A 16570-nucleotide genomic window follows, 5' to 3' on the forward strand; every position below is an offset into this window, starting at 1 on the left:
CCCATTGGGTACCCATTAAGATGGATTATGTTTTCTTGAATGAAAAAAAATAAAAATGAATATCCAATAAAATGGACAATTATTTATAAATGTAACAATTTATCTTGTAATTCCTCAATTGAAGGTTAAGATCAACAATAATTTTTTCAAGCAGATCAAACTTCAGAATATAAACTCAGAGAAAATCTTAGTATGAACATTTATCAGTTATTGAAATTGTAAGAAAATATGAAAAATGAATGAATGTAGACAAAAGGTAAAAATTAAAGACTTCAAATTTTCTTTATATTTTAATTTTACTTCAACTATATTTACTTTAAGACTTCTCTGTGTAAGCATTTGATTAGACTACTGATTTTGTTATAATATCATAAGTTTACTATTTGGTATTTGAAGGAGACTGGATTCTTAACCGGACCCAAAAAATTATCGGATCCATATTGATAGGCCCAAAACCAACTAATCGGTTTCAGCTACATCGGGTAATAGAACCTATAAACCTGCATCCAAAAATCTCAGTGATCCCACAAATGTTTGGCTGACCGAATAAGCACACATGCACGGCCGTGCGCATGCGCACACACACACACACACATAACCTTATCCCAAAGATTTTGGATAGAAGCTAAAAGAATTTTATTCCTCTATTCCACTCTATCCAAAGCCACTAAGTCTTCTGTTATCGAAGGTCAGATGATCAAAAGGCTCTAGAACAATAAGAAAGATGGCAGTTTACCACTGTCATAAACCCAACCCAAGGAACCAACACAACTAAAATACACCAAATAATAATTTTAACCAACAATAAGAACGAACAAGGATCTCCCCATTCACCATTTATTTGGGTGAATATGTATATAAAAATAACAATGATCAGAAGTTTTTGGGTTCTCCACATCTCAATTGAGGGAGAAAAAAAACAAATCCAGAAACAACAATAAAGATTCTTCTTTTAAGCTCCCACCAATCTAAATTGTTTCATAGCTGCTAACTGATTGCATAATCTTAAAATCCAGAGATATGACAGGAACAAGTATGGGTTGACAATATTTCAACGACTACAGAGACGACACAAAGCGGTGTTATGCTTACAAAATAAATATTTTCCTTTTTTTTTTTTTTTTTTTTTCAGAATTCTCCTGTTTTATACATATGCCTGGAGGTGAATGTATAGGAAACGTATATAAAAAAATAGTGACTCACTAAGTATACATTCACCATACATCAGAAAGAAAAAAAATATTAAAAGAAAGGGGTTCGAAGGTTTGATCCAGAAGCCAAAGCATGATACATGCAACAGGTGTGGAACTTAGTTGCATTGTAAGTACCTGAAACATATTTACATCCTTCCATTGATTCTAGTAATGTTCCATCTTGAAGGCAGGAAATTGAAGACACCAACATCCAAAATGATAAGATCCTGCAGAAGTGCGTTAAAAGCATTTAATATGGTCAAAACCAACTTCAATTAAGAAATAAATTAAGAAAAAAAAAAAGATTAGATAGATCAACTCACACAATCCGATAAAGCATTCACAGCTCTCCTTGGTATATAGTGTAAATAATAAATTTCCAATCCAGGATGCATAAATAGTGCCACTCTACCAAGAACAAATACCCAAGTATAGCAATACTAGAAAGGTCCGCCTAGTCTACAACAAAGGCATAATATTGCACAAATATCCTGCGTGTTTTCAGAAACAGTAAGGGACCTTGATACCGCAATATATATAATTATTTCCTTCTTCAATAACAATCGGGGGATATACACAGCAAGATAATGGAATTGAAACATTCAGAAAATGCATCACTTCAAATTTATTGCCGCGGACATTTTCCTCAGCTTCTGAGATATTTCAGAAAAGGATGGCCTCTCCCCTGGATCAGAAGCCCAACAACTTTGCATCAAAGATTTCCATTCAGGATCACACCAAGATGGAACTTGTGGACGTAATGAGTTGTTCACAATTCCCCCTGCAAGAAAAAAACAATGAAGAGAGGAAGATCAAGATTTGATTGGTTAAGATCATCATAAAACCAGATGATACATAGTTACTGAAGCATCAACTACTAGTTGATGCTTGAAAGCCTTCTCAATTCATTGAAACGTGTTTTTCTACTGTTTTGTAAAAGGACCTGTGAGCCCCACCTCAATAATGTATCCCCATTATAACAGACCCTTTAAACCTTGACCAAAACATAATGACAATGAAATGAGTTTTCGTAGTCTGACTATATAGCTCTCTTTTTTGCCTTTTAGTAACAACTCAGTTACATGCCTTCTTTCTCTTAGTATGATTCAAATAGTTGTTCTATTTCTAAAATATTTTTAGGGAGCTGTTGTGACTGACTTTCCCTTTCTTATCAATATTTAAAGTCAGAAAGAAAGAGCTAAGATGACAATACTGCTTCTGAGTTGTAAATAAATCAACAAATGATAATTGCGTATAAGTTCTAAATAATAAATAAATGCCAAACATTTTCTTGAAATGTTTTAGAATCTCAAGTTTTCATCTTGTGTTCCTTTCTAGATAAAATTTGGAAGTTCAAAGAAAAGAATATAAATTCATCAAACAAATAATTTGAAATAAGCACTAAAAAGAGCATCTTTCTACATTCAACGAAACTGGCTAATTTAGGAGACCTTTAAAATCAAAAAATGATTAAGAATGAATGCTCACAACCATTAATAAATTCCATTATTAAGAAAAAACTCATAGAAAAGCACAATTAAGAAAAAATTCAAAAATCAACCAATTAGGTTGGCAAATCAGGTAAAGCACCATAGATCCAATGTTTTTAATGGCATTGGAGGCTTACGCATTAGGGTAGCTTCAAGGCATTAGGGTAGCTTCTTAAAAAGGCCATGAGGCTTTAAAGGAAGGCCATTTTCCCTCAAAGGCTTACACATAACTCCAAGAGGCACTGAATAAGCCTTGAGGAATGTGCACTCCTTTTGACACCTTTTGAGGCTTTCATATGGTTTTTATAGTATAACTAGTTTCATTACACAATACTCCTTACAAATATGAAGTTCCACACACACACACGCACGCACACAAAAGGCTATCCGCTCATTGTTCACTAACCGTTCACAGGGGCAATAACAGATAGAAAATGATTTTAGTTATGCCATGACTGAAGGTATCTAAAACAGGCAAGAGCTACAAAGATAATTTCCTATATCAGTAAATTAGGAATTTCTAAATTCTCAACAAAATGGTGCCCTACCAATTATAGAAGAACAACGCATATCCGCATAAGGTTCCTCTCCAGAAAGCAATTCCCACATGACAATCCCAAATGAATAGACATCAATCTACAACAGGAAAAAGTGGATGAACAAGACAATAGAAACTAAAATAAAAAACAATTAACAATGGATGATATGCAGAACATTTTATTGAAAAAATTCATGAGCCAACAGTAAGTGATCTTACTTTTTCTGTCACCATGTTACTTTTCCCACTAAGAAGTTCAGGTGCCATCCACGGCAATGTTCCACGGACACCTCCTGATACTAAGGTTTGTTGCTTTACCTTAGACAAACCCAAATCACCAATCTGAAAGAAGAAAAACAGTGAATAAGGTTCTAACAAAACTACAAGCTCCTTGCAACAATATAAGCTGAAGATAAATGAGAATAAACAAGAGATTATTTCGGAGAAAAATTTCACAAATCGACATTGCAAAGCCAGTCTAACAGTCGTAAGCTATATTTCTTACCAGCTACGCTATAAACACAAAAACACCTGTGTCGGTATTCAACATTGATATGAACTGTCAAACACACTGACCCTCCACAAATCCGAAAAGCCAAAATGTTCATCCAATTAATTCCATATGTTGAAAGATATAGTTTTTTTAACTACTCTTTCAACTTCATATTAAATATACAATAAGAATGCATTTGGAAAAGCTGATAAAGCAAATATAAATAAACAATATACAATTAATAACTGAAAACAATAATGTGATTAAATTAAGATTCGCCTGGAAAAAGTCACTATGTGTCCAAAATGCGGTATGAGATGGGGTTTGACATGGAAAATTTTTAGAGAATGGAGCATCCTGATACAGGGCTTACCAGGCTTCCAGCAATGGAAACCAAATTATTACAGTACAACTATGGCAATAATTCAAAGCTTTTTCAAGCCCAATCAACATAATTTTACAGCCAAATGGAGATGTAACAAAGGAATAATAAAAGTGTCATGTCCACTACAATAAGAAAAGCCCCTAACAAAAGTATGATCCAAAAAATAAATTTAACAAAAACATGATTCACTTCAGCACACCTTGCAGACAGGTCGATGAGGATCTCTCATATTTACCAATAGATTCTCACACTTCAAATCAAAGTGAACAATGTTCTTCCCATGCAAATACTCCATCCCAAATGCGGCATCCATAGCTATAATGAGCCTCTTACGACGATCAATTGTTCTGCTCATGGGAGGTCCAAACATAGCATTGTTAGTTCAAGTTTTATACCATAGCAAAATGACGCCCAACTTCAGATGGAAGAAATCCAGTTTTCGATAGTTAAATGTTCTACCTGTCTTTCTTTTGCAAAAATTGTTTCAAAGATCCATTAACCATGAACTCTGTCACAGTGGCTAAAGATCCATCAGGGCCATCACGAACTATTCCGTAGAAAGAAACGACATTGGGATGATGCAACGAGCTCAATATCAAAGCCTCCTTCCAGAAATCAGCAATCTATTACAGCAACATAAACATAAAATCAGCTGACCAGACAACAAAAGCAAAGATTAGTTCTATTGCACAATCAACTACAAAAAAATAATAATCTAGAATGCAACAAGATCAAGAATAACATGAATTAAAAACAAATGAGCAAGCTTTGTAATTCCATAGCCACAAAAGCTTTCAAGTGAGTGAATAAAATGCTATATAAAGAAAACCAGTCAAGAGAAATGTTTGAACAAGAAAAGTTTACTTTTTATCCCTTTTTAAAGTGTGTTTGCTTTAAAAACTAATGTCCATATTGAACGGCCTGCGGGAATTCGGAGGTGTGCTCGCACCAAAATTCTCCCAAAAACAAATTCCCAAGTTTGACTCTTTCAATATACACAAGTGAAATTAAAACCATTCTACAGAGGACCCTTCATCTCAGGAAAAAGTACCATATCATACACATTACTAAGAGTTTAGTGTTAAACTGAGGATCCAAAAGCCTTTCATGATTTATAGTTGAAACTTGAAACAATAGCAGTTGATAAACATCAATAGTAGAAAGGATATAGAACCAACCAAACGTTCCCTCTCAGATGGTCTCGCTGCAAAGCAACTTGCTTTTATTCTTTTTATTGCTACATCAGAACCCTTCCATTTCCCATGATAAACTGCCCCATATGTACCAGAACCCAATTCTCGAATTTGCTCCAGATCATCATTTTGTATTGTCTATACAAAAGGCAAATATAATTATTAAATTGATGGATACAAATGAATAGAGATGCATCACAAAAATAATAATCATGGGGAGACAATGGACACGTACCTGTAATCCTCTAGACAAAGCTTCTGCCTCAGCCTTTGTTGGCTCGATCTTGGTAATTTGTGGATTGTCACTATCAGAGTCAACCTCCACATCAGCGTGGGCATTCTAACAGGCAAATGCAAAGTTAAAGAAAATAACCCAAATAACAAAGAAAAGGAGAAATTGAGTAGGCAAAACTTCTCACATCAGATTCTACATCATGTAAAGCTGCTTCTTTTGAAGTTGTATCCATATCACCATTACCGTCAACATTGTCTTCAACTCTAGCTTTCATCTCTTCAACACATTCTAATGCTGCTGCCTTCTTTACTGAAGCAATCAACTCTGGCAAGAAACTCAAACGCTTAACGGAGATTCCTTCATTTTCAAATGCGGAATACATAATAGTTTCATCACGTTTCACAGTATCACCACCTTCTTTTGTGGGCCTTAAACCATCTGAATGAAAACCATCCTCCTTGCTTTTCTTAGGGTCTTCTACCGTTTCAATGCACTTTGCTTGAAAACCCTCTCCAAACATATTTTTTGTCTCCAATCTTACTTCTTCTGTACCTTCGATACCATTTGTGGCCCCTGCATCGAAGACTGAAATACTCGAACCAAGCACTTTATCATCAATCACAGATGAAGATGAGGGCACATGAGGCACAGATTTCTTAGGAATGGAAAAGTGTACAAATGTGTGTTGGTTGTCCTGAACAAGGGTGTCTGAGTCCAATTTTGGAGCACAGCCCTGGACACATTCAGGAGCAGCAGACCCATCAAACCCAGACGCTATCTGTGAGGGCCCAACCCCAGGGTTTGGATTATCCAACCCAACATGAAAACTAGGACTACCCTCCCTTAAGAATCCCGGGTTAATCGTGTTGTTGGCTTGAGGAAGTAAATTCAATGCTTCATAAGACGGAGTAGCATGTAAAGGATTCTGCACTTTTATCCACAAATGAGGTGCGGGTGTGTGTCCATGTGAAGTTTGATAAAGATTATCTGTTCCATAAGGAGCGGGAAAGTTTCCATAATGGACCCCATGGTCTTCAAACCCATCAACCCGATAGTGTTCGTTCATCCTTCCGGCTCCAGACATATGCAATCTCGGATCCTCAACCCGATGGTTCAATTGGTGATGTAAAACCCATCCTCTCTCATGATTGTGAGCTTCGGTATAGTAAGAGGGCGGGGGCTCGTTTTGATCTTTGGAGTAAACCCCATGCTCCAAATTTGCATCCGGATTGAAAATATAAGTCTCCCTATTACGGGAGCACTCGGCACATGGATTGCCCGCATTTGATTGATCCAAATGTGGCTGCACTCCATGATGGAATCGAGAATCAGGATAGTGAACAGCCTCCGATGCAGTTTGGTTCCTTTGAAAAGTCATTCGACAATGCTCACACACACAATTAGTATTCCCTTCGAAACCATTCTGAGCTCCGGCCCGAACCCATCCCACATTATCGACAAAAGGTGACTGATGCCTTACATACTCTTCTGGCATCCTATCCGATAATTCTCCAAACGCCGTAGAGTAACGAGGAGCGGAGGGTGACAATGGAAACTCCGTCATAAGTCGCGGATCTTGATACCCGTGCTGCCTTGGCGAATAATAGGCAGGACTCCACGGAGCTTCCATTTCGTTATACCTCTGATTATGGGATTGTTGTTGGTGTTGCGGCCCAGACCCCAAATTGGGAATCGTGAGGTTTTGAAAATTAAATTGCGTCATAGGCATCTCGCAATTCTGCTGATTATGGAGTCCAAATTCAATGTTAATTGGATTCAATAGTGATGGCTCGACAACTTGACCCATTACTGGTGAGTCTGGAGATTGCTGTTTTCTAAATTCCGAAACATCATTCAAGCTGTTTAAAGCATCGACGTACCTTCGCTGCTCCGAATCCCTCTCTCCCGAAGAATCGAAATGTGACAACGAAGAATAATCTTGATCGGGATTCGAAAATAGAAACATTCTGAGCCGAGTGAACCCATCACCGAGCCCTAACTTATCGTACTCTTCCATCATGTTCGTAACATCGTCATCGTTAACGACGGAAACTAACGCATCGATATCCTCATCGGGTTGTTGATACTTCAACACCGTCACATCTTCGAAAAGCTCTCGCATCTTCACCATCAGTTCTTCGTAATTGATATCTCGAGGGAGACTCACAATTCGAGTCTCTCCTCCAACATAGCGAAGCTTGCTGTCTTGTGGACGAGGCATGATGCTACCACCAAAGCTGCAAAGGAACTTGACACGTGGCGTCTCGTCAAAGGGTGGGGCCTGAGATTCCATCTCGGATGGAGAAGACGATCTTGGGAACCGTTCGATTCCTTGATTACACATGAGGTGTATTTCAGAATTTATAGTCTGCCAAATACACGAATTCTTCGTCCCCAATCTTGATCATTCTGAAATCCTAAAAATCCAAAACCTTAATTTATCGGATTTGAATTTTCGAAATCAGTGATGATGCAACAAACAGGTGAATTGAAAGTTTGAGAAGGAATTATTGAAGTGGTTGAAAGAAACTGAGAGATTTGAAGATCAGAAAAACGGGGGAGAAAGATTGTGAGAGGAGATGAGAAGAAATCAATGGCGGTGGTGCGAGTGAAGATGAGAGGGCTTCGTCTGTCTCGCGTATTGTAAGATGCGATGCCTCGCAGAGAGGTAGAGAGCTCCACGGGGCGCAAACTGGTTGAAGAGAGAGACAGAGAGAGAGCATATATTATCTCGATTCGTTTATTCTTTTCTTTTTGCTTTTTTTTTTTTTTTTTTTTTTTTTTTTTTTTTAAGAATTGCTATTGGCTCTCTAGCTTTAATTTATTACACCCCAATTTCTTAAATTATTTATCGTATCCCAATAAAAGATTAAGACACACAGGCTCAAATTATTATCTCTAACATTATATATCACTAATTGTCTAAGTGATGATTAGGCTCATATGAAATCTTAAGTAAATTAATTAAAATTAAAATCTAATAAAAAGAATGAGAGAATTTTTATTGGTACTCCAATTTTTTACTTACTCTCAATTATTAATTTATTTTCTTTATATTTAATTAGGATGTAATAAGTAAAACATGAGGTGTCAATAACATTTCTATCTCTTTTTAACATTGAAAATGTTTTTTTTCCTTGGGATTCCATGTTAGGGACATCAATCTATTCAAGCTATTTTGACCCATTTAATTATTGTATCATTAATGTGTCGCATTGTTGGACGGATCGTGTCTTGGCTAGGGATACCAATCCATTTAACTTTTGACCCATTTAATTATTGTATTATTAACATGTCATACTGACCAACATAAAAATTTAAGTTACAAAGCATAGAAACCATCTCATATACCAACAACTAACAATTTAAAGGGATTTTTACAAGATTACTTCATTTACAGATTTTTTATCATTTTAATTGTATCATGTTCGCGGGTTATGTCTATCAACCTAAACATGATAAAAGTTGGCCTCTTTATAGAATGGGTTACACGGATTGTAATGGGTTGGCTCATGTTTAAGATTTTGACACAATTATTAAATAACTCATGTGTGGCAAATCTCTATTTCTCACTCCTCCTAACACTTGATAGAAATTGAAGGATGGTTCTTCTTTTCCAACAAGATAGATGAACTTCAATCTTCCTCTTAAGTAAGATAATTTAATTGTTTTTTTCTCCATTGAGATAATCACATTCCGATCTTCTTCTTCAAATAATTGGAACACAATGTAATACCTCCCTATAAGACTTCAAGGATCAAGTTAAAAAATCCATCCAAGTTTATGGAACTAAGTTGCGTAGAGAGCGAGAAAGAGAGATGCTTGCAAGAGTTCTTAACTTTTGATCCCTTTGGATGGAGGGGTCTACTCATTTTTATAAACTTGGATGGGTAATTATGAGTTGGATTTTTATGGTTTTATTCATAACTACTTACTCACTAACCCATACTAATAAATTGATGTCATATTAATTAGTATTATGACCACTACTATTTGATTTGGTAACTATCATTTGGAGCGGGTTATGAGAGAGTAATGATAAAAGTCAGTATCGACTCATTTTCTCTAGTTAACTCAATCAAATTATTCACTTGCAAATCGAATGGATTGGGTTCAGTTTTATCTAATGTAATATTGGTACACATAAATTAGGTTTCCTAATCAATGTTTGCCAAGCCTAAAAAAAATGGGGTGATTCTCAATTGGTTTGGTCAAACTCCTTCACAAGGGAATAAGGTGTTCAATCTTTTTAGGCTTGGGCGTGGGGTGACATTTGCCGATCTCATAATTTGTGAATCAAATCTTAAGGAACGCTTGTGTAAAAAAAATTGGACCCCTACTATGGGTTCATATTGACTTTAAATCACCATTTCAAATTATTGATATCGAGATCTTTAATCAAACAATTTTAGTTTTTAGGTCACATGAGAAGCTTACTCTTCAGCCATTCTACTTAGCTAACATGTTGATTTGTGCACCGGTTAATAATTTCACTCTTCCATTTACTACATATACCTCTATGACAAAAGTGAAATAGGACAACAAAAATAAAATAAAATAAAAAATTCATTTATCAATTAATGAAATTATACATAACATATTGGATAATAATGTAAACCCACCATTTAATTTGAGATGTCATCTCCATGTGTGCTCTCTTTGTTTATGTTCTCTCATCTATCTCTCTCACTCACCTCCCCCTCTATCTTAGGTCCATTTGTTTTGTCTTTTAGTTATAGTTTCACATAAATCATGGTTGGAAAGAGGATGAATAGAGTGAGGTGATTATTAAAAAAAAATAAGAATAATTAGCTCCACAAATAGATATTAGTTTAAATAATTGATTAATGCATTATAAAAAAATAAAAGAAACACCAAAGCGCAATATAAGTTATAAACAAAATAAAAAAAACAAAACCGTGTGATACTTCCATAGTTGTTTGAATTCTCTATAGTATAATATAGAACAAATATTCAATATAGTCAAGGTTGTCAATGCCATGAAGAGCTAAACTGTAAGACAAATAACATGGACCATCCAATCGATAGAGACTTGAACATGCATCTAATGGACAAATAACTACAAATTCGATATAATAATTTCAATCTACCTATATTTTATTGACTAAAGAAGGTAATGTTTAAAACCCAAATTTCTTTTACTAGATTCAGAAATGTTGATTATTTTCATGTCAAATCGTTGAATTTTAGTATTATGGCTTGGTCCCCATGCAATAGTTAATTACGTTCATGATTTGAAATTAGACTTTTCAAAACTATGAACTTTGCCCATTATGAATGTACCACAAAGATGACCTACTATAAATTATTTAGACATTGAAACATGTGTATGATTTTGCCTGAAAAAATGGAAAGTACATTTATTTAGAATTGTTTACATATTTGGGATGTCTATGTTAAAAATAAAGTCAATTTGGCAAGAATAATCATCTTGATCAGAACAAGTCTGACTTTTATTATAAATATTAGGGACAATGACCACAAAGACCTATTTTTTGAAATATGTACTAAAAAGTTCATTCTACAAAAATATGGACTCTTTAGTATTCTTTTTATCAAATATTAGTCTAAAAAGAATTTTGAAGTGAAAATATTCCTATTAATGATTTTTTAGGCCTAGACAAATGTGTATATTTGAGAATATTTGAGGTATTCCCATGTTTTAAAATTAATTACAACCCCTTGACTATAATCATATCTTTTAGAGAAATGAAAAAAAAAAGATATAAACGAAAGTAAAATCCTTATTTTTTCTTCCCAAAATTTTTAGTCTTTAACTCAAATAGATGACAAGTATAGTCATCATCATCATCATCAAACTAATCTCGTCTATGTATGTTAGATTTATTAAAATGTATGAATAATTTTCAATAATTAAAATATAATTTTAAAACTTGATTTGAATGTTCATCGAATTTATTTAACTCAAAAATTAACAAGTCGACTTAAATCAGTCAAATAAAATTATATTAAATTTATAAATAATTTTTAGTAAATAAAAATATATTTTTTTCTATAGAAATATCAATAACAAAATAAATTAATCAAGATTTTTATTTGACTCAGTATATTTTTAGATCAAACCACTTTATAAAGTTGCTAAAAGGGTATTTAGGTATTTTTCTTTAAAAAATCCTTAATAGATTAATATTTTATTAAGTGAAACTTAAATGGACTATATTCTTTATTAGGGGACTATTCGGTACATATTCTCAGTAAAGAGTCATTCACAATCATTGTCCCTAAATATTAACATGCTTAATGAAATGATTGAGTGTGAGTGTAATTCAAATTTGCATTTGCAAATTCTCGTACATGGAAACTTTTGGGTATATGGGTGGAATTACATGGAGATTAGACGAGACTATACCTTCCCCCCCCCCCCCCCCCCCCCCAAAAAAAAAAAAAAAGTTCAAAAATATTTTAAAGTATATAAAAAATCAATTAAAAAATAATGACGGATAAATCCGCTCCTACAAGCTTATCTATCCGTTGCTATAACCTCCAAATCCATTTTTCTCTAATTTTTCTTCTTTACTTATTTTTTCGAGGATTGAGACCAAACAAATTGAACTCTACTCTTTTTCGATTTTTTCAATCTCTCGATTGTATTTGTGATAATGATTAGGATTTGATGATGTTAAAAATTAATATCGTTCAATTTATTTAGATTCTTCTAAAATTAAAACAAATTGTATGTTTTTCTCATTTATTTGATCTATTTTCAAAACTTGACTTTTTATAACATTAGTTTTTTACTAGTAAAATTTAGGCTAGACTAGAAAAAGAAAATATACAAATAAAAATAAATAAATTGGTTTTTTGTAGATTTTATTTGGAATTATCATTTTTTATTTATTTCTTTCATTTGATCGATTACAACATTGATTTTCTTAACAAAAAAGTAAGTGGCATTTTTAGTACTTTTTGTCATTTTTTTTTTTTCGATTATTTTTCTTTATCTCAATTTCTTCAATTTTTCAATCATACATGCAATGAGAAAAATGTCAAAAGTTATAATATAATTTTATAAGTTAATGAAAAAATATAGCATAATCAAAAACTTATTTTAGTTATAAAAAAATTTTGAATTCTTAAAAATAAGTTTATTAGTTTCGACCATCAAGTGATGGAAATTCTATATCTTTAAATTTCTATTGATTTTTAGATTTTGATTCATTTACTCTTTCTTATATAATTAGCAATTGAATAAAATACATAACCAGTAAATTTATTTTTAATTCTAAGAGTTCAAGAGTAAGAGCAACTCCAAGAAATATATCCATACCCATTTATGGGTCATCTCGTACTTATGGGTAGTCACTTTGGGTATTCATATGATATGTTGCAACACCATGAAATTTTATTATTGTATATCGAAGAATTAAGTCAATTATATTGACCTACTTTCCTATTTAGTTTTTTAAAAAAAATATTAAAAATATCGTGATATTGTCGATATAAAGTAAGGATTTTATATAAGGAGAATTTGACAAATGAAATGTACAATTCGAAAATTGTTATCATAATTATGATAAAAAAATTAAAACATTTAGTCGAAATAACTAAAATTCAAAATTTTCTAAGTAACTCTTTTGGTCAAACAGTCGTTATCATTAAATTCAAAAGTATCAAAAAACATAGTTTAAATTGTCAACATGCTTAAATTCGAGTTTAATATGATAAATTATAAAAATATTAATTTTATCAAGAAAATTTATGGCGTAAGGGGTATTTTGATCAATGAAGAAAAATCGATAAGGAATTTTGAAAATCCAAGATACACAATTTAAATTAGTTTAATGCAACAGACATAACGAATAAAAATATATATGAAAAAATATATATTATTTAATTTTTATATTTATTATTAAAAAATAAGTTTAATTGTAATTATTTATATTAGAAGGATAAATTTGAAATTATTAAAATATTAAAAGGCAATATGTAATTAACTATAATTGACATTGAAACAAAAAAAAAAAAAATTCTCATAATATATATATAAATGCTAGTAAATATTACCTAAGAATCGATAATGTAGAAGCTAAGGATTAGAAGATTGATTCAGATTGTTGTATTAAATTTTAAAATAAAGTGCGAGTTCCAACATATAAATAATTGAAGATAAAAATACTTGATGAAACCCATACATCAACATATTTGATGTTGAAAAAAATATTAATCAAATCCGTCACATGAGATTGATCGACAGTCTTTACAATTAGAAAAATATAAGAATTGTAATTGGATTAGACAGGAAATACACATTTTAAATTTATAATATATATATATGTGCGTGTGTGTGTGTGTGTGTGTGTGCGCGCGCTCGCGCGCGTGTACCGTTTGAAATAGGGATAATATGCAACAAAGGTCTGATAAATAAAATATTTAAGTTAAGTGAACGGAACATATAATTATTTTGAGCAATATCCACTGACATTGACAGTATAAAACACATGGAGTAAGCTCAGAAAAGAGAATGGACAAAATTTTAAAAGTTATTATCGTGATAAACAAGAAGTAGACATAAATAACAAAAGTAAGAGAAAATATTATTGTAAATGAGAGATACAAGAAAAATACAAATTTAAATCATTGAAGATCACTTCGAGAAAAAAAATAGATAGTTCGAAAGAATCAGTTAAAGTGATGGTTATTATATATTATCAATAATGGAATTGGGACATATAAAAAGATAATCTCTAAAACTATCATAGCATATGAAAAATGAAACGATTAGAATTAGATAATCAATGAGTCAGAATTTTACGTTGATTGAACAACATCAGAGAAGATTAAACATAATTAAGAATAAATAATAATTAAATTAATGACTTGAGGTGTGGCGCCCCGCCAAATGCTAACACAAATCCCCATGTCAGATCTCGAGGTACTAGGTGGCACCTCAAAATTTCGGCATGGTTTCCTCTGTTTATGTTAGCAAGGCGATTCAACCTGCACCTAATAAACGACATACAATCATGCATATAAACAAACAAAATAGAATACGAGCGGAAGCCTATATACATCAAATAATATACGGTATATCATAGTGCGGAAGAAGAAATTTACTGGATTATACAAAAATTTCTCACTCTAACAGGAGTCCTAACGCTCAATACAAATCTATAATACTCCTAGACAAATCGACCCACTAGGGGGTGTAGTCCCAATACTCACCAAGTGACGAACTTTGGTTGTCTATCTGACCGACCATATGATCTTCACTCGTGCTCTATACCTGTCTCGCCAAGCTCTGAATCTGAGACTAAAAAATGGAGAAGGAAAAGGTGACTAACAATGGTTACCCAGTAAGGAAGCAACAATTTCTGCTAATAACCTCTCCTAACATGAACGAATAAACATACTGAATCATTTTAAAATAAATAAAATTTTACAGAACAAACTACGATTAACTGGTACATATAGCTAGGGATGAGCAACTAAACATTTTAAAACTGACATTACATCAATCAACATTACTCACTATAACATTCTATTTTTATACAAATCTAATTGATCAAATGAAAACATTAAACATGCATTTCATTTTATATATCAAAATAAGTAACAGATACATAATATACAATGGTGGAGTATTGGAATTAGAGAGTTGGGATTCACGACTGGATCACTCCCAGTCGGGACATGATGTTATAATTCTTCTCTGGCTTTTAGTTCCTGATTTTGTGGCTGGTCGTTGTTTACCACGTTTGGTTGACCATTTATCCGGCTCAGGCTGACCGTTTGACGTGACCGTAAGCAATGGGTCTCTTTTCGATGTGTCAGAACGTTCGACTACTATAGATTGTTAGTGATCACTGACCAATCATCTTCGTCTATGCCTATCAGGCGTGCATATGATTCCCAAATATACAAACTATTCGTATACCTTTACATTACAAGTTCACTGGTAAAGATATAGAGGAATAAACCCGGATTCCAGTTGTGACTCCATTCTCATACGCGTCCCATACCACGTATGAGCTTGGTGGTCCCTACCGTACATCCCAGGATAGTACACCACTCCGGATGATATGACGCACTATCCCTTCAGGCATTCACAAACTCTTTAACAGCTCACAAAATAGCTACATATATATATTATTTGCATTTGAAAACAAAAGAGAAATTAACAATACAAGGTTGGGAATAGATATCCAGTTTCCTACCATGCAAGTGTGGCCACCCGGCCTAAAATAAATAACAAAACGGAAAAGTAAACAGCGCCTCGCGCTAACAGAAAGTAAATAAACATGCAACCAGTAACATTATCCCTGGATATTTGTTCACCAACCTACACACAACACAACAACGTAAAATGCAGACATCACCCCTCGGGTATGACTCTGACATTTTACCGTTTCATACCCTTTTTCCCTTTTTCCGAATTTTACAGTTTTCAATCTCTTCAATAAAATATCAATTTTCTGATATTCATCAACTCAATATGAGTTCATTGAATATTAAATCACATTTTCCAACTGAAAATTTTATTTTTTTATCAATAATATTGAAAAAGAATACAAATTTTATATCAAAACGGGGTCCAAGCAGTGCACAAGACCCAACTGATAGAAATAACTTGTTAATATATCCTACCCACGTATAATTTGTTAAAAATACAATTAAACATATCAAACATGCAATTTCTGGCGTGAATTTGAAATAACAAAAGAATTCTATATTCTGAAAATTCATCAAAAAAATTTTGATAAAATCCTAAATGCAATTTTCACAATCTACGATTATTAATAGAAATTGAAAGTTATTTACAATCTCTAGGCGAAATGATCGAAGCATGTGCGCAGAAATCGAGGTGATTGGCACGAAAATCGAGACGTACCGAACTTCGAAGCGGCTGATTTTCGAAACTGACTTGGTGGTTTCAAAGATCTCGATGTGCTCGTCTCTTCTCCCTTCTACGGCGAAAGACAATTTGACCCCAAAATCGATGAAAACCGAGGTCAAAGTTACGAAATATCCGTATAAAAATACGGCTGATTTTTGACTATACGG

General features: G+C 33.1%; 1 protein-coding gene across 1 annotated transcript; it reads right to left on the reverse strand.

The window, feature by feature from the left end:
* Positions 1-957: 957 nt before the first annotated feature.
* On the reverse strand, positions 958-8242 carry LOC147392878 (RAF-like serine/threonine-protein kinase 24). The gene is made up of 9 exons (XM_086455608.1): positions 5712-8242; positions 5528-5632; positions 5278-5430; positions 4559-4722; positions 4299-4446; positions 3441-3563; positions 3232-3319; positions 1517-1974; positions 958-1420 (listed from the first exon to the last, which is right to left on the reverse strand). The coding sequence occupies exons 1-8, from the start codon at positions 7869-7871 to the stop codon at positions 1808-1810; spliced, it is 3108 nt and encodes a 1035-aa protein (XP_086311734.1). The 5' UTR covers positions 7872-8242; the 3' UTR covers positions 958-1420; positions 1517-1807.
* Between the last annotated feature and the right edge of the window lie 8328 nt (positions 8243-16570).

Source organism: Akebia trifoliata, chromosome 10 (assembly GCF_017979445.1).
Source record: "Akebia trifoliata isolate Shusen 1 chromosome 10, ASM1797944v1, whole genome shotgun sequence".
In the NCBI taxonomy this organism is placed as follows: domain Eukaryota; kingdom Viridiplantae; phylum Streptophyta; class Magnoliopsida; order Ranunculales; family Lardizabalaceae; genus Akebia; species Akebia trifoliata.

What these genes read in the sequence shown, in the direction of transcription:
- LOC147392878 (XM_086455608.1), bottom strand. Translation starts at nt 7,871, where the DNA reads ATGTGTAATCAAGGAATCGAACGGTTCCCAAGATCGTCTTCTCCATCC. An exon ending in CTTTGTCTAGAGGATTACAG is followed by an intron (nt 5,431 to 5,527) that starts GTACGTGTCCAT and finishes CCTTTTGTATAG; the next exon opens with ACAATACAAAATGATGATCT. An exon ending in GTAACATGGTGACAGAAAAA is followed by an intron (nt 3,320 to 3,440) that starts GTAAGATCACTT and finishes TTCCTGTTGTAG; the next exon opens with ATTGATGTCTATTCATTTGG.